At 46.8% G+C, this 21,971-nt stretch overlaps 1 protein-coding gene across 1 annotated transcript in view; it reads right to left on the bottom strand.

Annotated features, from left to right (window-relative positions):
* The window catches only part of GPC1 (glypican 1), a 158,692-nt gene that overhangs the window by 12,069 nt on the left and 124,652 nt on the right, over positions 1–21,971 (bottom strand). The window contains exon 3 of the mRNA XM_001377888.4: positions 652–1,043. Within this exon, the coding sequence (XP_001377925.1) occupies positions 652–1,043 (392 nt within the window). The remainder of the gene's footprint in view (positions 1–651; positions 1,044–21,971) is intronic.

Below are 21,971 nucleotides of genomic sequence, written 5' to 3'. Positions count from 1 at the left end.
TAGCTAGGAAGTATCTGAGGCCAAACTTGAAGCCAGGTCCTCCTGTCTTCAGATCTGGTGTTCAACACACCGTGCTTCCTAACTTCCCCTGATCTGATAATTTCTAAGGTGCTTTTCCACCCTAAATCTATGAGCATACGCACAAATATTCTCTCTTTTTTTCAAACCCTGGACTTTCGTCTTAGAATCAGCACTGTGTATCAGTTCCAAGGTAGAAGAAAGGTAAGGGCTGGGCAATGGGAGTTAAGTGACTTGCCCAGGATCACCCAGCTAGGATGGGGTCAGAGGTAGGGCTGAAGCTGTCCACCCCTCTCTCCACACCACAAGGATGCCCTTATGAGATAACAATGAGGAAGAGGATTCACTTTAGATATGAATGTCTTCCTCAGATGCCTCCCTGGGGCTTGGAGATGATGCTGGCTCGCCAAACAGGGCTACTCTGGTGACCCACTGTGCCTGTCCACAGGGTCTATACAGGCCCACTGCAGAGTATTTGTCTGCTTATGTACAGAGCTGTTGTACAGAGCTGAGCAGGACCCATCCCCCAGGAGGTGCTTCATAAATGCTGACTGACTGGCTTGCCCAGGTGAGAATTAGTCTGACAAGGCTGTTGGCAGGGAGCAGGTAGGCTCAGTGCCCAGAGTCACTCACCTGGGACACCTTCCTGACCACATCGATGGCCACTCCAAGGCCCTGCACGAAGGAGCGCACGGCCACAAAGGCCCTGGTGGCCCTCAGCTTGAGCTCCCGCGGCGCCTCACCGAAGGGCTTGTAGGCTTCCGCCTGCTTGCCCATACAGTCCAGGTACTCATCGGGAAGTACATACTGGGGGTGCAGCTGCTTGAAGAGCCGTTCCAGCAGGCGCGCCCAGAACTCGGCCAGCGCCTCCTCCAGGTTGATGTTGGCCCCTCGATAATAGCGGCGCAGTTCAGAGTACAGATCCCTGAAGAGCCGAGAGTTCTGGGTGTACAAGTCCCCATGGGTGCCTGGGAACGTATCCTGGAGAGCCCGCTCTGACTTGTTCAGTAGGTCCTGGAAATGACCTTCAGGGGAGAGATATGGAAGATGGGTCACGTGGGAGCAGGAGACCAAACCTGGCTCTGCCTCAACCTACCAAGTCTTTAACAGACCTACAGAAGCCACCCACGACATCCAATTCCAGTTTTTGGAATCCAGACCTGCCCCTGCCCCTTCCCCAGGCCATTTAGTGACAATGGGTCATAGTTTGAGAGAGAGAGTTTGAAAGGACTTCACAGGCCATCTGGTTCAACTCCCTCATTTTAGACAGGTAAAACTGAGGCACAGAAATAAGCGCATGAGGATCACAGATCTCAGATGAGATGTTACCCCAGAGGCCACCTAGACCAATCCCTTCATTTTACAGAAGGGGAAAGGCCAAGGAGGGGTTAAAGAATTGGCCTAAGGATACATAGATATGATCAGAGTCTGACCCTCTGAGTGCACAGTCACTCCACTTTCTCCTAATTCCACATGACTGAAACACAGGGGCTGGGGGAAAGGAAGGGAGAAAGAATAGAACTGAAAAGGAAGATGAAATGGGTATTGGACCATTTCCCCAGTTAGTCAATAGAGGCCAAGAAGCAAAGTCCTCTCCTACCATGATTCCCACAAGGTGGGAAGAGCAGCAGAGTACACACACTAGAGAACTCCATTTGGGGCCTCCTAAGCCATCACCGCCATGTTGCCTTACCACACTCATAAGTCCCAATGACCACCTGTTTGGTGCTCCCTTGAATACAGTCTTTGCAAATGGAAGCCTTGTATCAGCTGCTCTTGTCCATGTATCCCAGCCCTGTTTGCTCTGATGTTTCTTTTAAACAGACTGACCACTGTGTGCCCAGAGAGAAAACTCCATGTTCTAGGTTCTGAAAAGGAGGTTCACCATGAGGAAATCCATTTGGGGTCTAGACTCCCAATATGGTAGAATCGTGTCCCCAAGAAGTCTTGACTTTGCAAGGTGGTTGGAGGAGCCAAAGAGCACCCTCTGTACCCAGAAAGAGAAGCCAGGAGCTGGTGGAGCAGAGGATCTCAGATGCGCCATATTGGCTAGGTTAGATGGCCATCAAATGATAAACACCTACTGTGTGCTACACTATGCTAAACATTGGGATTACAGAAATAGGTAAAAGGCAATCCCTGCCCTCAAGGAGTTTACAATCAAAAATATTATGAGAGCTTGTGAAGTGCAGGAACTGGGAGGTTCATCACCAGGGCCACTGGGGCTATAATTCAAGGGTCAGAGGATCACAGATTTAGAGTTAGAAAGGGCCTCAGAAGTAACAGAATCCAATTCTCTTATTTTATAAAGGAGGAAACTGAAGTCCAAGGTTATACAGGCAATAAGGGTCAAATGTAGAATTTGAATTCAGTTCCTTATTTTACTTTATTTCCCATAAGTGACAATAAAAGCTTTTTAAAAATACAATCTAAGGGGCAGCTGTGTAGTTCAGTGGATTGAGAGCCAGGCCTAGAGATGGGAGGTCCTGGGTTCCAATCTGGCCTTCAGACACTTCCTAGCTGTGTGACCCTGGGCAAGTCACTTCACCCCCATTGCCTAGCCCTTACCACTCTTCTGCCTTGGAGCCAATACACAATATTGATTCTAAGGTAGAAGGTAAGGGTTAAAAAAATACAGTCTAGAGGCAACTGAGAGGGAAAGAATGTGAATGTCTTGGCCGGGTTTGATGGGGGTCGGCTGCCATGTCAGAAGATTTCAGAGGGGTGTCAGCTAAAGGTGACGGCTGAAGTTCAGATGAATGCCACAGAGAAAGCTGACCAGCTCCCTACCAGTGAGATTAGGGTCTGGTTGGCCTCCTTTCCTGCCTCAGGGCCTGTTTCCTCAAAAATGCTGACGGTGCCAAAGAAAGCAGACATATTAATTTAAAGAACTGAAAAAGGGTGAGTGGGTTCTAGGGCAGGTGGAAGTGGCTGCTCGTTCTTTCACAAATCAATCCTCCCTGCCTCCAGCTCCTCTCCCAGCCCTCAGGATCTCTGGTGACTCTGGCAGAGCCTCTCCCTTCTGAGCAGAGGTGGGGGCTGGGGGTCTGGCACATGGCTCATCTGCTCCGACCCAGCGGATGTGTCCATAGCTTTTGTTGGGCTGTTTTATGCCCCCCCTTTTAACTTCAGACTGTTCCAAGCCCCCCTCTTCTAAGCTGACCAAGGGACGTCTCCTACTAAGAGGAGTTGGAAAAATGAAGTCAAAACCAAAGATGTTAATAGTTTTTTTTTTTAAATCAGGCCTTTGGGCCCCTTTTCCTCTTTCCCCTTCCCAGATCTTCCTCCATTCCTCGGAATGGGGGATGTAGTGGAAAGATGCTCAAATCTGACTCACTGGCAAACAGACATGGCGCAGCCCTCAGTTCTCTGGGCTGCGGTCCGATGTGAGGCTGCTGGGGTCCTTTGAGCTGGAAGCCCTAGTCAAAGGCGCACGCTCGGTGTGGAGATGCTCGGTCCACAGCAATAATGATGATGATGACAATAATGATGACATTTTGGGACCACTTCCATGTTTGCAGATTACCATAAAGCTACAGGATAGGGCCCTAAAGAGGCTCTTTGCTACTGTCTCCCCCTCTCCAACACAGCTGCCTCTGGCTGCCAGATGAACAGTGGTGATCAGGTCACTCCTCTGCTCAAAAAATTCAGTGGCTCCCCAGGAAAATGGAAACTTCTGCCATTCAAGGGCCTTCCCAATATGGGCCTAACCTACTTTCCTTTTCAATAATATTTTGTTTTCACCCAATTATATGTAAAAAAAAGTTTAAATATTCATTAAAATGTTTTTTTTTTCCAAATTCTCTCTCCTTCCCCAATCTAAAATGCTAACCTACTTTTTCAGCTCACTTTCCCTCCTCTCCCTTTTTCTCTTCCTTTTTTCTCTTTCCCTCTCCCTTTCCCTTTGTCTCTTTCCCCATATTTCCCTTTCCATTCCCATTCCCCTCTTTTTTCCATCTTCTTTTCCTCTTTCCTTCTAACTCTCTTCCTCCCTCCATCTCTCTCTTTCTACATCTCCCCTCTTCTTTCTCCCTTTCCCCCATCTCTCTCTCTCTCTCCCTCCCATCTCTTCCCCTTCCCCCTCTCTATCTCTCTCTTTCTCTCTCTCCCTCCCTCTCTTCATCTGTTCCTCCCCCAACCCTGCCTTTCTCTCCCCTGTCTCTATCTCTATCCCCACCCTCTCTTCTATCTTTGGTCTTACTGTACCCGTTGCCTGGGTTCTCCTTCCCTTTGTTTTTTATTTATTTTTAAACTCTTACCTTCCATTTTAGAATCATTATTGTATATTAATTCCAAGGCAGAGGGACAGTAGGGGCTAAGAAATGGAATTAAGTGACTTGCCCAGGGTCACACAACTAGAAAACCAGCTTTGACCTCCTGTCTCCAGGTCTGGCTCTTTATCCACTGAGCCATCCAGCTACCTCATTTCCCTCTGTTTTATTCCTACTCATTTTCAAGATCTGCTTCAAGTTCTATCTTCTGCTTGATGTCTATGATGACCACCCTAGGGAGACTTTCTCCCTCCCGTACCATTCATTGCTTGTACCACTCCCTATAGGTTGGCTGCTCTGGCGGTTCCTCTTTATGAAGACTCATATAACCTCAGAGTAGGAGAAGATAGAGGGTGGTCAACAAACAGGAAGAGTCATTGGCTCCGATCCCACAGACCTCTTTCCATTAGAGCCCACGGCCTCCCTGGTCCAGGGCTGACGGTGTAACTACTCTTCCTTGGAAATCAGGACACACCTAACCCCGAGGAGCCCATTTGTTCCAGGGACACGTTATTCTGAAAATGGCTGGGTGGTATCTGCCCAATAACCCATCCCTTCAGATGACTGAGACCTTTGCTTTGTTCGCATGACCCCATGGCGGACAGGCTTCACTTATTTTGTGAAGGAGAAGCTGTTTGCTGTGGCAGGCTGCCCAAGAGTAGGATTTATTATTTCTTCTTCTGTCAGCAGGAAATCTGAAATGCTGAGCCTCTGCCTAGAGGAGCCTGTCTGCTCTGAGACAAGGGCAACCCTCTTTGCTCCCTGGAATGGCTCTCCAAAGCCCTTCTCCTGGCTCAGCCAACCAGAGCCCTGAAGCTCTGAATTCCTCATGCCCAGCTCACCTACTGCACTCCCGGGCACAAGCCATGAGTGGCCAGCTCTCGTCCAACAAGTATGTCCCATTTAAGGACCATCTTTGATCCTCGGGTGGGAGAGCAGCGCATCACCCAGAATTGGGGTGTTGGGCTACCTGGAGTACCAGCTTCTGGATTCCTTCCTCAGAGCCAAGGCTTCTACATCCTGGGTGCGATCAGGCAATGTTGAGTGCAGTAGCCTAATAGCCAGAAACCTATTCTGGAGGAGGCATATTGTTGGGGTCCTTAGCCTCCTCCCCTCTCCTCTCTGGAGGGAGAGAATGACAGATCTCCTAAGAAGGGGAAAGGAGATGTGACAGCCAGACATGGCTCAGGACATGGTTGCTTGCATACATCTTTAGCCACAGAAATATATCCTGGAGAGCCTTTGACCCAGCAATACTACTCCTGGGGCTGTCTCCCCAAGAGATCAGAGATAAGGGAGAAAGATGTGCTTGTACCAAAATATTTTTTAGCAGCTCCTTTTGTAGCGGCAAAGAATTGGAAACGAAGGAGGTGTCCATCCACTGGGGAATGGCTTAACAAGTTGTGATATGTGATTGTGATGGAATACTATTGTGCTATAAGAAATGATGAACAGGATGAGCTCAGAAAATCCTGGAAGGACGTCTATGAACTGATGCAAAGTGAAGTGAGGCAGAACCAGGACAAGGCTGTATATAGTAGCAGAAATATTGTATGATGATCAATTGGGAAGGACTAAACTATTATCAGCAAAACAAGGAAGGCCCTAAGAAAACCCCAAGGGACTCATGATTCAAACAGCCAAAGAAGCAACTTTTAGGATCTGATGGCAGATCAAAGTCCGCCATCTTTTATTTGATTTCTTTTGTGAGTTTTTTAAATTGTATGTGTGATATGTGTCTTCTGTTACAGCTTGGGGAAGCACTGGTATGGTATAACCTTTATTAGACTATTTACCAAATTGGGGGGGGGAGGAGGGAGAGAATCTGAATCCCAAAATTTCAGATAATAATTGTCAAAAATTGTTTCTACATGTAATTGAAAAAGAAAACCCCCAAATGGTATCAAAGAGAGTTGGACAGGACTGACCAAATTTATCTAGCATCTCTCTGTATATGTGTGCGTGTTTGTGGAGGGGGAGATAAAGAAAAAGATGAGGAAGAGGGAAGTGAGAGAGCAGAGAAGAAGAACAGAGAATGTACTCTTTTTTTTTTTTTTGAAAAATTGTACCTTCCTTCTTCGAGTCAATACTGTGTATTCGTTCCAAGGCAGAAGAGAGGTAAGGGCTAGGCAATGGGGGTTAAGTGACTTGCCCAGGGTCACACAGCTAGGAAGTGTCTGAGGTCAGATCTGAGCTCAGGATCTTTGACTCCAGACCTGGTCCTCAATCTGCTGGGCCACCCAGCTGCCCCAGAATGGGCTCTTAATAGTCAGTGAGACACAATCTGAACAAGATCTCCAGCAATGAGGTGGATAGCAGTGAGTCATCAACATTCTCATCCAGTCCCCCTTATAATCAGAGGGATGTATTTGTGAGGTGGCTTCTCTCAGGGGGAGAGGGAGAGAGAATAGGTTCTTACCACCCTGTCAGTGAGACGTGCTCTGAAGCACATTTCCAGCAGGGGGGTGGCTTGCAATGAATCAGCCACATTCTCGTATAGTCCCTCTTGTGACCAGAAGGCAGGATCTCTGAGGTGGCTGGTGAGGTCCTGGATAGGACTGTGGCTAATAGTTAAGGGATACTGTGTGGCTAAGGGTTAGGACAAAGGTCCATGACCAAGATTAGGTCTCAGTTCCTGGCCAGGGTTAAGAACAAGATGGCGGCCAAGATTAAGGCTCAGGATGCTACGAGAACTGGGGGTTAGTCCATCAGCAAGGCTAGGGCTCAGTTGGCATGATATGGATCTGTCAGGTTGAGGGGGCTTCCAGAGTATGAGTTAATGGTAAGTCCTTGGCTGGGCTCAGTTGTCAGTTTATGTATGGGCTTAGGGGTCAGTCTGGGGCCATGATTTAGGGACTGCTTTGTAGTGGGGTCATGGGGTTCAGTCCATGGCTGCGAAATGGTGGGATCAGCCTGTGGCTGGCATTAGTGCCATTGCCAGGGTTAGGAGTCGGTTTACAGATACGGTTAGGGATCATCCCATTTCAGGGCTGTGGGCTCTGTTCATGGCTGCAGAACCAAATAAATTCAGCCAGTCCTGGTAGAACTCAAAGCCGAGATCTTGGTATTTAATAAGTGATGGGAGGATCCATCATGCCATACCATTCTAAAAGAGACAAGAGCTTTGCAAGCAGAGGGCCTGGGCTCTAATGCCTCCTCCCTAGGGGCCCTCACATGCCATCAATAAGATGAGTCCATTGGACAAGACGGTCTCTGGGGTCCCTTCAGAGCTATGATCTGACCATCTCTCTGCCCCCTTTTGTTGCCTGACCCTTTAGAAAGAGTGCCCAGGGTCCAGCCAAAAGCTGGAGGGAGAGATTGGAAATGCCTCCCTCCACACACCTGTTCAAATCTCTCAGTGGATCCTGGCGCCAATGAAATCCATCTCCCTGGGTTCCTTTGGGCTCAGAGTCAGGTTTCAGTCACACGATTTCTCAGACATGACTCTGAGCTGGTGGGAGGGGGGAAGCAGCTGGCGAGAGCCTGGGGGACCGTGCCAAGTATCATATTTATCACTGAACTCTCCCCACCCCCACCTTTTCCTACCCTTGGAGGCATGTGAAGATGCCAATGGAGACTGGGCCAAGAACACCCTCAAATTAGCAGGACTTTGACTCTTTCCCTCCTGAAGTGACCACATCATTGACGTCCCCTCCTCCTCCTCTCCTTGGCTGACTGGTTGCGGGCTGGGACCTTCTCTTTTCAATTAATCAGTCATCAAGGACTTATTAAGGACTCATTCTGTGCAAGAGCCTGTGTCAGGCACTGAGGATGTGAAGACAACAATGAGAGCCCCTGCCCTCATGGAGCCTCTCTTCTATCAGAGGAGACAACATGGCTGTCTGTAGACACAGAGAATACATATGAGGGAGATCCAAGGTAGAGAGAAGAAGTAGCAGCAGCTGGGAGAAGGGCCCAGAAACACTTTATATGTAAAAACTGGGGCCTGCACTGAGCTTTGAAGGAACCAAGATTTTAAGAGGCAGAGTTGAGGGAGACTGAGAAAACTTTTAGGATATTCATGGATGCGACATTTTTGTTGTTGAGTTATTTCACTTGTGACTGACTCCTCATGACCCTCTTTGGAGTTTTCTTGGCAGAGATACTGGAGTGGTCTGCCATTTCCTTTTCAAGCTCATTTTACAGATGAGGAAACTGAGGCGAACAGCAGTAAGTGACTTGCCCAGCATCAACACAGCTAGTAAGTGCCTGAGATCCCATTTGAACTCTCATCTTCTTCCTGACTCCAGCACTTTATCCACTGTGCCACCTAGCTGTCCCTTTCATGGATATACAGGGACCATATTATGCTAAAGTCCAAAATTTACTTCTCTGATAATGGCAGGCGAACATCTAGGATAGGACTGAAAAATGTCATAAAACACGCTCTTGTCTTACCCTTCCATAAAAAACCCCAATTTGATTCTACCATCTCTCTCACTTATGATTTTAACATTTCTCCTCTTCTCAGCAGTATTCCCTAAAAAAGCCCCAACACTTCTTTTCCTCTTACTCGAAGAGCCCCTTTCAGTCTGGCTTCCAAACTCATCATTCAACTACGACCTCTCTCTCCAAAATGACCAATTATCTCCCGATTGCTGGAGCTAATGGCATTTTCCTCAGCCCTCATCTTTCTTGACCTCTCTTCCGCATTTGATACTGTCACTCATCTTCTCATGGATAAGCTTGTTCTTTTCTTGAGATTTTTGTGGCCTCTTTCTCTCTGGGTTCTCCTATCTGTCCAATCATGTCTTCTTATCCTTGCTGGCTCTTCATTCAAGTCATGCTCACTAACTATGGATGTCCCCACTTCTGTCCTGGGTCACCTCTTTTATAAGTCAAGCGTTCTATCTTACTTGTTTTAATAGTCTCTTTAAAAGTCTCTTACTTGTTTTAATAATCACCTTTACAGAGATAATTCACATATCTACCTATCATTCAAGCACCATTTTCTTCTTTCTTTCCTTCCTTCCTCTCCTTTTCCTTCCTTCCTTCCTTCCTTCCTTCCTTCTCTCCTTCCCTCTTTTCTTTCTTTCTTTCTTTCTTTCTTTCTTTCTTTCTTTCTTTCTTTCTTTCTTTCTTTCTTTCTTTCTTTCTTTCTTTCTTTCTTTCTTTCTTTCTCTTTCTTTTTCTTTCTCTTCCTTCCTTCCTTCCTTCCTTCCTTCCTTCCTTCCTTCCTTCCTTCCTTCCTTCCTTCCTTCCTTCCTTCCTTCCTTCCTTCCTTCCTACCATCTTTCCTTCCTTCCTTCCCCCCCCCTCTCTCTCTCTTTCTCTCTCTTTCTTTCTTTCTTTCTTTCTTTCTTTCTTTCTTTCTTTCTTTCTTTCTTTCTTTCTTTCTTTCTTTCTTTCTTTCTTTCTTTCTTTCTTTCTTTCTTTCTTTCTTTCTTTCTTTCTTTCTTTCTTTCTTTCTTTCTTTTCTTCCTTTCTTTCCCTTCCTCTCTCCCTTTGAGCTCTTCCTCTTTCAAATTAAGACATTTGCCCTCCTTCAATCTCGTGACACAACTTTCCCATTTTCAATGATCTCTCCAATATCACTGGCAAGTAGGCCAGCTGTCACAGCTGCCAGTTCTGTCAAGATCCAAGGATGTGGTTCATCTGAGACAGGTGGGTTGCATCCATCAATGGCAGCGAGGTGCTCTCTCACTTAATCTCCCTACCAAATTGAGGAATTTATTAGTCACTTTTGTTGTCCCTGTTCAAGATCATTCTCGGCAAAGAAAACAAGTAGTTTAAGAATTGAGTAGCCCTGTTCTGTCTGTTGTCCTGCCCCCCCCCAAAGCAGTGGTCTTTTCCTTTTGTTGATTCCCCCTTCCCTCCAATGTAGCTAGTGCCCTAACTGTCCTTAGTTTTCTCATCACTTTCAGCTCATTCAGAGTGTGAGCATTTTTTCCAGCACGCTGTCATTTATATTCACGCTCTGTTACTTGTCTTGCTTCCATCTTTAATACATGACTTAAAAAAAATCTAGGTTGGTTGGTGGGTTCCTTGAGTATCCCCATTGGTCTCTGCAGACAACCTCTCCTTTTTCTCCTCATTGGAATAGTTTCCTTGCTTCCCCTGCCCCAGACTTTTATTCTAGAAAGTTCCTCTTCTTTCTTAGGTTAAATTCTCTTATAACAATTTAGTCCACTGGATACTAACTACCCTTCTCTCTACTCTTTGAAATCTGCCCTTTCCAAATCTAGGGTGAAGATTTCCTCTCCTCTCCTCTCCAAAGTCTAGAATGGAGTGGTCACTTTCCCCAAGGGTCCCCATCCTTTCCATTTTAGCAACCAAATCCACCCTGATGGTGCGGATCCTATTCAGAACAGAATTTCCCCTTGATTCCCAGACTTTCTGAAGGATGAAATTATCACTAAGTCATTGCTTGGAAGATGAGGAGAAATTCTAATATCTTCTCTGGTAATCAATCCTTCAGGGGCCTTCATTGGCCTATCCTAGGTACCCCTTGCTGGGCATGTCCAGGCTGAGTTGAGGATTTGTAGTAATAGTAGCAGCTGTTTCCCCATCCCCATTCCTGTGGTCTCTGCGATCACAGGGGAGGCTAGGGGAACAGCAGCTGCATCAAGCTGCTCCTCCCAGAAGTCTCTTCTTCTCTGTGAAAATGTGCTTGACAGAATCACAGAATTTCATACTTGGGAAGGAATGTCAAAGGCCCCACAGTCTGAATGAACTTGACAGACATTCTCTCTAAAGCAGTCCTGACAAGTAGTCAACCAGACTCTGCCTGAAGACCTTTAGTGAGGGGCGCACATTACTTCTTGAGGCAAACTGTTCCACTTTGGGACAGTCCTAATTGTTAGAAACTTTGCCCTTCCATTTAGCCTAAATCTTCCTTTCTGAACCTCTTCATTCATCAATCCTCTTTTTGTCCTTTGGGGCCAAGAACTTGGAACAAGTCTAATCCTTCCTCTGGGGCAGCTAGTTGGCCCAGCAAGAGGGAGCAGTGGAACTTGAAATCAAGAACATCCAGGTTCTTAAAACTAGATCTAAACTATTGGGAAAACATTGATTGCTCATGAGTAGGATGAGCTAACATAATAAAAATGACAATACTGACCAAATTAATTTAATTATTTAGTGCCATACCCATTGAACTACCAAAAAAACTTTTTTAGTTTAGTTTTTGAATTAGAAAAAAACCATAACAAAGTTCATTTGGAAGCACAAAAGATCAAGGATATCCAGGGAAATCATGGAAAAAAATGCAAAGGAAGGAGGCCTTGCAGTCCCAGATCTCAAACCATAATATAAAGCAGTGGTCATCAAAACAATTTGGTACTGGCTAAGAGACAGATAGGAGGATCAGTGGAATAGACTCGGGGTAAGTGACCTCAGCAAGACAGTCTATGATAAGCCCAAAGATCCCAGTTTTTGGGACCAAAACCAAAATTTGATAAAAACTGCTGGGAAAATTGGAAGACAATATGGGAGAGATTAGGTTTAGATCAACATCTCACACCCTACACCAGGATAAACTCAGAATGGGTGAATGACCTGAATATAAAGAAGGAAACTATAAGCAAATTAGGTGAACACAGAATAGTATACTTGTCAGATCTTTGGGAAAGGAAAGACTTTAAAACCAAGCAAGAGCTAGAAAAAAATCACAAAATGTAAAATCAATAATTTTGATTACATCAAATAAAAATGTTTTTGTACAAACAAAACCAATGCAACCAAAATTAGAAGGGAAACAACAAATTGGGAAACAATCTTCATAACAAAAACCTCTGACAAAGGTCTAATTACTCAAGTTTATAGAGCTAAACCAATTATACAAAAAAATCAAGCCATTCTCCAATTGATAAATGGGCAAGGGACAGGAATAGACAATTTTCAGTTAAAGAAATCAAAACTATTAATAAGCACATGAAAAAGTGTTCTAAATCTCTTATAATCAGAGAAATGCAAATCAAAACAACTCTGAGGTATCACCTCATACCTAGCAGATTGGCTAACATGACAGCAAAGGAAATTAATGAATGCTGGAGGGGATGTGGCAAAGTAGGGACATTAATTCATTGCTGGTGGAGTTGTGAATTGATCCAACCATTCTGGAGGGCAATCTGGAACTATGCCCAAAGGGCGCTAAAAGACTGTTTGCCCTTTGATCCAGCTATAGCACTGCTGGGTTTGTACCCCAATGAGATAATAAGTAAAAAGACTTGTACAAGAATATTCATAACTGCTTTGTGGTAGCAAAAAATTAGAAAATGAGGGGATGCCCATCAATTGGGGAATGGCTGAACAAATTGTGATATCTGTTGGTGATGGAATACTATTGTGTTCAAAGGAATAATAAAGTAGAGGAATTCCATGGAGACTGGAACAACCTCCAGGAAGTGATGCAAAGCGAAAGGAGCAGAACCAGGAGAACATTGTAAACAGAGACTGATACACTGTGGTACAATCAAATGTGATGGACTTCTCCAGTAGTGGCAATGCAGTGATCCTGAACAACTTGGAGGAATCTACGAGAAAAACCACTATCCACATCCAGAGGAAACACTGCAGGAGTAAAAACACCAAAGAAAAACAACTGCTTGATTACATGGGTCGAGGGGGATATGGTTAGGGATGCAGACTCTAAATGAACATCATATTGTAAACAACAACAGTATGGAAATAGGTTCTGATCAAGGACACAAGTACAATCCAGTGGAATTGCACATCAGCTGGGGGAAGAGTAGGTGGAGGAGAGGGAGGGAAATAATGTGATTATTGTAACCAAGGAATAATGTTCTAAATTGACTAAATAAACTAATTCAAATGGAAAAGAAGAAAAAAAAAAGAACATCCAGGTTCAAATTCTGCCTCAGATACTTATTAGCTGCGAAATCATCATCAAGCCACAACCTTTCCGCAGAGAGGTGAATACCTATAGTGCCTACCTCACAGGGAGGTCCAAATCAACCAAGTGCTGACTGTGTGCCAGGCATACACTGCTTTTGTCATTAGAGACAAACATAAAAGCAACCCTTCTGTATCCTCCAAGAGCTAGGAGGCCCCTAGAGACCCTCCTAGCTTGAGATCTTGGATTCTATGAATTGTGATGCTCCTGATGCTCTGGGAGAGCCCTAGGGAAGCATTTGCTCCCCAGCTTTCTGGCCCATGGTCCCACAAAACCTTATTCCTGAAAGTCACGCCTTGTAGTCTTCTTACTTGAACCTTTTCAATGTGTTGTCTGGCCAGTGCTGGTTTGGATTACTCTAAATCACTCTCCTTCTCATTTCATCCACTTACCAAATCTCACTTCCTCCAAGGACTTTTTCAACATGCTTCCCCCCCTGCCCCAGGCAGCTTGATCCATTACTCTGAGCTGAGGTCAGAATCTCAGAAGAGGGAAGGGGGAAGAAAAGGAAGGAAGAGGAAAAGAGAAGGTAGAGAAGGGGGAGAAGGAGTAGCCACTCCCTCCTGGAGTGGAGTTTGGGAAGAGTGTGATTTTAGTAGAAATGGGCCAGACCTCTGCAGGATGGCCATAGGGAGAACCTTGGCAAGAATTCTACCTCGAAAGGCCGCTTGCTCCAATTACAGAAGAGTACAAGTGTCTGGTCTATAGGCTACCATTCAGAACAGAGAAGAGACTTGCCACTGGAATCATAATAAGTGTATGCAGAGCTTCGGCCAATGTGGGTCCTGAGTACTCTATGTGTGAGCTGGCTGCACTGGTGGCCGATCTTTGTCTCTTTCCCATGGCAAGAGGAAAGAAAATGTAGGCGGAATGGAGGCTGAAGCCAACTATCTTTGCAGATCTCAGAGAATCCCCATAGTTATCTGCACCAAAGAAAAGGACCCACATGACTCACACCCAGAAGCCTGAGTTATGCTCTTCCTTTTCAAATTTATTTAGCTGGCTTTAGCTCATTTATCTTTAGCCCTTTCACTTTCTCTTCTTGGGAATGGCGTGGTGACTGGGTGCAGCAGCAAGAGCAAGTCTAGGTGGAAGGCTGGAATAGCACATGAATGTCCCAGAGAGATGATACTCTAAGGGAGAAGACGGTACAGGGCAAATAGCAGTCAAATTCCACTTCTAATGCTTGCTACCTTAAGCGATCCAATTAATCTGGCTAAGCCTTGGTTTCCTCATCTCTAAAATGAGAAGGTGAGACTAGATAGCCTTTCAGGTATCCCCCAGCTCTAGATCTGCGGTTCTAAGCCACTTAACATGAGGGATGACAAGGGGACAGGTTGGACAGCAAACCTAACCTCTTCATTTTACAAGAGAGGAAACAGGCTCCTGGAGGTTAAGTGAATTTCCAGACATCTAGCTGGGGAAGTGGTCTGGGGTGAACCAACACAGTGTTGCCATCACTGAGGCTGAAGTGGCAAGTACTACGTGGCTCACCCTGATGTCCAAGAGTCACCAGAGAGGAGGACACCATGATCTGGTCCCATCCTACTTCTCTACTTTTATCTCCAAGTGCATGTATTTTATTCCCTAATCAGGTTAGTGCACTCACTCCACTGGATAGAACTTGCCTTAATTTGTTACTGCTCCCCAAGCTTCAATCATATCCTGACCTGTAAAGGACATGCTCAAGTTCCTACTACTTTCTTTTATCATGAACCCATACTGGTCTCTCCTGTTCTGCACCCTAAGGACCACTGAGTCTTACCATTTACCCTGCTGCTGTATCCTAAAGACCACTGAGCTTTACTGACTTGTAGCTGATCCCTCCTCTGGTGCTATCTTCCTCTATAGAAATGGGACTTCCTTGAGAACAGGAAGTTTATTATTAAAACTATTTAGTTTTTCGAGTTATATCCTAAGTGCTTACTAAGTCCCAAAGCATATAAAAAGCCTTAATAAATTCCCTCTTCCCAACATTTTAATAGACACGTGTGGTAGCAAGACACATCATATAACACTTTCCAAAGAACTGAAAACACATTTCACATGGAGGGCGAGAGAGACACGGGAAATGTGAGCAGGCTACAACGCAGAACCAACGAGGGAATTCAGCAATATTAGATGCCATCAAGGAAATGTGCAAGGGAAGATGGTCTACTTATGTGGTGAGGGTGAGGGATGACAGAGGGCCAGTCAGAATGTTCCATTGGTACCCTAGGAAAGCCACTAGCATGGTGGTCAGACCTCTAAAGGCAGGTGAAGGACACAGGCAGCTTAGAATGGGCAGGCATGGATAGGTTGCCATCTTCTTCTTTGGAGGAAACCTCCTAGTGGATATCCTCACAGATTCACTGAAAATCTGGACCACACAGTTTAGCTTCACTATCCTATACTGTTGCCAAATCACTTATGGCTTGTTAGTCTCTTTTTTCCAACCAGATTGTAAGGACCCTAAGGACAGAGAGTGAAGTGGTCCTCTCCTCTCTCCTCCTTTTCTCTATTCTCCTTTCCTCTCCTCTCTTTTCCTCTCATCCCCTTTCCTCTCCTCTCCTTTCTTTTCTTCTCCTCTCCTCTCCTTTCCTCTCTTCTCCTTTCCTTTCTTCTCCTTTCATTTTCTTTCCTTTCCTTTCCTCTCCTCTCCTCTCTTCTTTCATCTCCTTTCCTCTCTTCTCTTCTCCTTTCCTTTCCTCTCTTCTCCTTTCCTCTCTTCTCCTTTCATCTTCTTTCCTTTCCTCTCCTCCTCTCCTTTCCTCTCTTCTTTCATCTCCTTTCCTCTCCTCCTCTCCTTTCCTCTCTTCTTTCATCTCCTTTCCTCTCTTCTCCTCACCTTTCCTCTCTTCTCCTCACCTTTCCTCTCCTCTCCTCTTCCCTTCTCTTCCCTCCCCTTGTCTCCCCCTTGCTCCTCTCCCCCTTTCTTTTTTCTATACATTATAGAACATAGGAATAGGTCCCAGTTGGGAGCTTGGTTTGATTACTCGATAATGGGTGGTTTCCTTTTCTCTCCTCCTCCCCCATGTCCCAAAGCTCAAACATGTCACCCTCTCCAGGTGTGGCATCCATGAGGATTCCCTCAGTGAGTTATGAGTTTTGCTTTAGGAGGTCTGGGCTGAAGGACAAAGACTGACTCAAGTTATAGAACAGCAAACTCCTCAGCTGGGGAGGTAGGGAGGAAGTTCTGGGCTCTTCCTGGGCCAGCAGAAGTGTGACCTCTGCAGCACCCGGCCTTGTCTGTCTGATCACCACATTCACAGCCAAGTGCCTGGGCACCAATAGCATAATGACGATAATAACACACTCCAAGGGCACGCTGAGTGTGACAGGAAGCTTTGTTTATGTCCTCTCATCTGCTCCCTGAGACAAAAATGTGCCTTAGTGGCTAGAGAGCTGACCTCAAAGTCAGGAACCTGAGTTCAAGTCTTCCCTCAGACATAGACTGGCTAGTTGGCCCTGGGCAGTCGCTTAACTCCTCCAGAGGCAGGGAATTGGAACCAGGAAGGCTTCCTGGACAGCTATTAGCTGGGTGACCCTCAGCAAGCAAGACACTTAAATCCCTTCAGGCCTCAGTTTTCTTATCTATTAAATGAGGGGGAGGAGAAGACTGGATGGCTTCTGGGGATCCTCCCAGCAGTAGAGTCAGGTCTCTGTGATCCTCCCAGCATCCCAGGCAACTCTCTGAAGACTGTAAGTTGCAGAAGAGGTGCCCATCTCCTTTGGTGGAAGGATTCTTCTCACCTGAGAGTTTTGAACCCTGATGAAATCATCGGCCTTGATCAAGAAACAATAATTGCCCTTCCCTGCTCCCACCAGTCATGTATCTCCCTTTTATGAAAGCATGGGGGCCTGAATGAATGAACAAAGGAAGGGGAAGGCAGAAATATACAGCACCTACTGTGTGCCCAGTGCTAGGGCACAAACAGAAAGAATGAGACACTCCCTAGTCTCAAGAAGCTTCCACTCTACTCATGGGTGATGTCATGTACAAGAACGTTCAGCCGAAGGATGGCTGGAAAGGACCAAGACTTTGGGCAGCAGGATGGAGGGTGAAGCCGGGCCAGGAAATGACTCCCCAAGATTGCAAGGTTAGGAAGGGGCAGAGCCGGAATTCAAACCCAGACCTCCTGATCTGAAACCCAATATACCTCACAGCCTCGATAATGGGGTGCAAGGCTAATTATAGCCACGTGGGGCAGAGAGTCTGGCATGGAAATCATCATCCCATGCATTAGTGTGACGCTTTAATGAAAGGTCTCTGTTTTCCGGGGCTTAGGATTATGCCCCCAAAACATGCTGAGACCAAATGTTGTGGGGAGGCAGGGCTTGGGGATGGGCTTTAGCTCCCTCCAGCCTGCCGTGTTCTCCTCCAAAGACACACTCCAGAGCATCCCTCAGGGAAATGTGGAACATCCTGTGGGGACACAGACATCCCCCCCTTCCCTCCACGAGCAGCAGGCTCAGGGGCAGGGCTGGCAGCTAAGAGCAGAGCCGGATTACAGGGTGGATTCCTGCGGCCTTCCCGCCATAGCGAGATCACCAGGGAATTAATTCCAGGTTCCAACAGCCTTGTTTTTGTTTCTCTCCTGGATGATGTATGGCCTGCAGGAAAATAACAGGGTGATATCATATAGTTTGGGTGAAACGTCTTAGCAACAACTTCAATATTTACCAAGAGAGAACCCAGATGATGGGGGCCCATCCTGCCAACACTTCTCCAGCCTCCGCAGGCCTGGCTGCAGGCTGGCTGCGGTTTTCTTGACTGCTCGAAGCCTTCTATATTGGTTGCCAACCATCTCTCCATCCCAACCAAGATAACTCTGGTGTCTCCAATGGAAACGTCCACAACTGAGCCCATCCTGGACTCTCCTTTGGCTGTCCTTGACTGACCATCCTCTAGCTTGACTGCAAGGACCGTGGACTCCTCCCTTATAGCTTCTCCACAGGGTCCAGCATCAATGCCTCCAATCCCTGGGCAATAATGGGTCAGCTGCCACTACCGTGCCCTTCCCTCTGGAGCCAGGGCCCAACAAGGGACTTCATCGATGGAGGAGCCGCGTCCACTCACCGCTTGGCACTTTCCAAATGGGTGTGGAATTCATTTGGCCAATGAATGATGATGTCATCTTCCTATCCTTGTCCTACCACAATAAACATTTTGGTTTTCCTACTGTTCAGTGGCCCTTGGGAGTTTTCTGAGTCTACCAATATCTGTCGGTCCTAAGGGACAAACTTGGGGGGCCAGGGGAATCCAGTGTAGTCATAGCTCATTCTGCACAGGGCAGAGATAAAGGTAATAGTGCTGCTAGTAATTGATAATGTAGTGATTTAAACTTTGCAAAGCACTTTCTTTATATGGTTTTATTTGTGAGACACAACTTTATTCCTGGCTCAACCTATTCTCTAGGCTGCCCTACTTCCACTTCTCTGTTCCCCTTTTAGGTTTGGTCTTTTCTATTAGAATGTAAGCTTCTTGAGAGTAAGAACCATCTTATTTTCTTGTCTGTCTTCTTTCCTGTCTTCCTTCCTCCTTTCCCTCCCTCCTTCCTTCCTTCCTCCCTTCCTTCCTTCCTTCCTTCCTTCCTTCCTTCCTTCCTTCCTTCCTTCCTTCCTTCCTTCCTTCCTTCCTTCCTTCCTTCCTTCCTTCCTTCCTTCTCTCCTTCCTTCCTTCCTTCCTTCCTTCCTTCCTTCCTTCCTTCCTTCCTTCCTTCCTTCCTTCCTTCCTTCCTTCCTTCCTTCCTTCCTTCCTTCCTTCCTTCCTTCCTTCCTTCCTTCTCTTTTCTTTCCTTCCTTCATATTTGTTGTTCAATTCTTTTAGTCTTTTCCAACTCTTTGTGACCCCATTGGGGTTTTCTTGGCAAAGACACTGGAACAGTTTGCCATTTCCTTCTTGAGCTCCCTTGACAGATGAGGAAACTGAGGCAATCAGAGTGCAGTAAGTTGCTCAAGGTCACCCAGCTAGTGAGTGTCTGAGGCCTCCCTGACTCCAGACCTGGTATTCTATCTGCTTATACTTAGCTACCCACAGGCTTCAAATAGGAAGTCCTATTTGAGCTAAGCCTGAAGAGGAAGCTTAGAGTGCTGCCAAGGAGAGAAAACACGGTCCCTGTTCATCCAGCAGCCACCAGGCCAAGCTGGCTGGTAGTCTGGAGTCTGGAAAGGGACGAGCCTCGAAGGCTGGGTTGGGCCCCTGTCACAGAGTCCCTGGATCCAGGTGAGAAGCTTGGATGTCATTGGCTATGTGAAATGGAGAACAAGAGCAGACCGCATGTTCTAAGCACCCGGAGAGATGAATGCTGAGAATTCGGGGGAGGCAGGGCACCCGCGGAGTCCCTGGGAATTTCTTGGTAACTGGATTTATGTGGAAGGCCCCGTCCTGTTGGGGAAAGGCTTGTACAATATCCTGCCTGGGAACAAGGCCAACTCGAGCCTCTTTCCAAGTCCTTCCACATTGATGGCGTGTGAGCCCCCGCAGGTACTGACACATGCCCAGGTTTGTCCTTTGAAGAAGGCCGGGTCTGCAGGTCCACCGCACTGGAGAGGGCGGCGGCGGCGGACCACCCGGACCCAGCCGCAGGCCACACAGATTCTGGCCTGGAAAATCTTCCGGAGAAAGGAAATGAAGATGGCTGGTCCTGGTTAAGCAGGCAGCCCTTGTCGGAAGGGGTCGGCTTTCTTGGCTCGTAACTTCGCCTGGGGTCACGCTGCCTTTTACACGGGTTTTTAAATCAAAATGGTCACTTTGGGATGTCTTTTCAGCAGAACATCAGGCTGAGTTTGGGGCCGACCAATCAAGAGGCGGATTTAGCTCTTTAGGACAATGGCTGGCGGATCGGTTTGCCCAATGGTTGGGCCGATCCCATATTGACTCTGTGCTTGTCAAAGCTGGCCCGATGCCTTGTTTGGGGGACTCCTGAATGGTCAAACAGACCCATCACTTTGCATTAAGCCCATAAATGGGCCAGTTAAATGGGTGACCCAACCCTGGGTTCCATGACTGAAAGAATGAGAACATTTATTAAGTGCCTACCAATATGGCAAGTGGTGGAGAGACAAATGGATGAATGAAGGTACATTTGTGAAACATGTACTGGGCCCCACGTGCTGGGCTTACGAATGTAGTCTTTGCCCTCTCATCCAAGGCAGATTTGTCCCAAGACACACTGGTAGCAAGTGTCAGAGGTGGAATTTGAATCCAGGTCCTTTGACTCTAGAACCAGCACTCTTTTTGTTCTATCAAAAGTAATAGCCCAGAACTGGGTGAAGTTGGGTTCAAATGTGGCCTCAGAGACTTCCTGACTGTGTGACCCTGGGCAAGTCACTTTACCCATTTTTCTTCAATCTTAGAGTTGATGCTAAGACAGATGGTACCAGTTTAAAACAGAAAACGTAATAGCCCATGATCCTGGACACGAGGCCCTGTGGTCTCCTCCTGGAAGAAGGGCCTGGCGGCGAATAAGGGATAGGGAGAAGGAGAATGGGAGGGGGGGATGGAGGTGGGTGGGACAAAGAAAGAGCAGAGCCAGCTGGTGAAGGTCTGGACCTTGGCCACAAATCCTTAAACAGGCAAGAACTATGGGAGAGAGGAAAAACATGGAGGCTGATGTCACCCGGGCTGGAGGAAGGAGGGGGCTTGACAGGCTTAGTGAAGTGGAAGTGAAGCTCCCTAGCTAGCCTGTCAGGCAGACAAATAATCCATTCTGACCAGGTTGTGCAGGTGTAGACACACCTGTGAGGCTCCCCAGGGCATGGGTGGGAAAACCACGTCTCACCTGCTGAATAGCCCTTCGTCTGGCCTGCCAAGAGAGCACGGATGGAGCCAGATCAAAGCAACCTCGAGGCATCATCTCTAAACTGACGACGATCCTAGGATCTTGTCTACAGAGGTCTGGGGGCCAATGAGGAGCGGTCACTCCAGTGTCGAACGAATGGGGAGAAATCATAGAATCATAGCTCGATGGCAGGAGGAGAGCTCAGAGTGGGGCTCTGGTCCAACTCTCTCATTTTACAGATGGGGAAACGGAGGCTCAGAGAGATCATATGTGTTGTCTTGAATTGGAAGGAGCCTCAGAAGTCCTTTAATCCAACTCCTCTCATTTTACAGATGGGGAAACTGAGGTCTGGAAAAGATCCGTGTTAGACAGTACATTAGAGTTCTGGACTTGGAATTGTGAAGATCTGACTTTGGTCCTGTCTCAGAGTAGCTGAGTGACCCCTCAATCATGTAAACCCCCCAAATATTGGGTTTCTTTTGTATAAAACAAGGGGGGGTAGACTTGATGGCTTGTGAGGTCCCTTCTGCCTCTATCCTGATGGCCTGGGCCTCAGTTTCCTCATCTGTAAAATGAGGGGGTTGTGTGCGATGGCCCTTCCAACTCTGGATCTAAGATCCTATGAAGTCCTCAACATTTTGTGGGACAAATGGAGCCCCAAGTCTGTATAGATGAGGGAAATGTTGGGGAAAGCGGTAGCAAGAATCAAGCAGTGAGGCAAGTTGCAGATGAAGGGAAAAATTATTTTTACCTTTACCTTCTGGCTTAGAATCAGTACTGTGTATTGGTTCCAAGACACAAGAGTGGTAAGGCTAGGCAATGGGGGTTCAGTGACCCTCCCAAGGTCACACAGCTAGAAGTATCTGAGGTCAAATTTGAACCCAGAGCCTCCTGTCTCTAAGCCTGGCTCTCAGGCCACTGAGCTACCTGGCTGCCCCCCTTGGGAAGAAGTTTTGGGTAGGATTTTTTTTCTTGCAGGTTCCTTTCTGACCCAAGTCTCGGGGACAGAGAAACTGAGCACAGGGAGCCAGTCTGCAGGAATTAATTGCCTGGTGAAGCGGGGTG

This window comes from Monodelphis domestica, chromosome 2 (genome assembly GCF_027887165.1).
Source record: "Monodelphis domestica isolate mMonDom1 chromosome 2, mMonDom1.pri, whole genome shotgun sequence".
Lineage (NCBI taxonomy): Eukaryota > Metazoa > Chordata > Mammalia > Didelphimorphia > Didelphidae > Monodelphis > Monodelphis domestica.
This window is presented reverse-complemented; position numbering and strand designations above follow the sequence as displayed.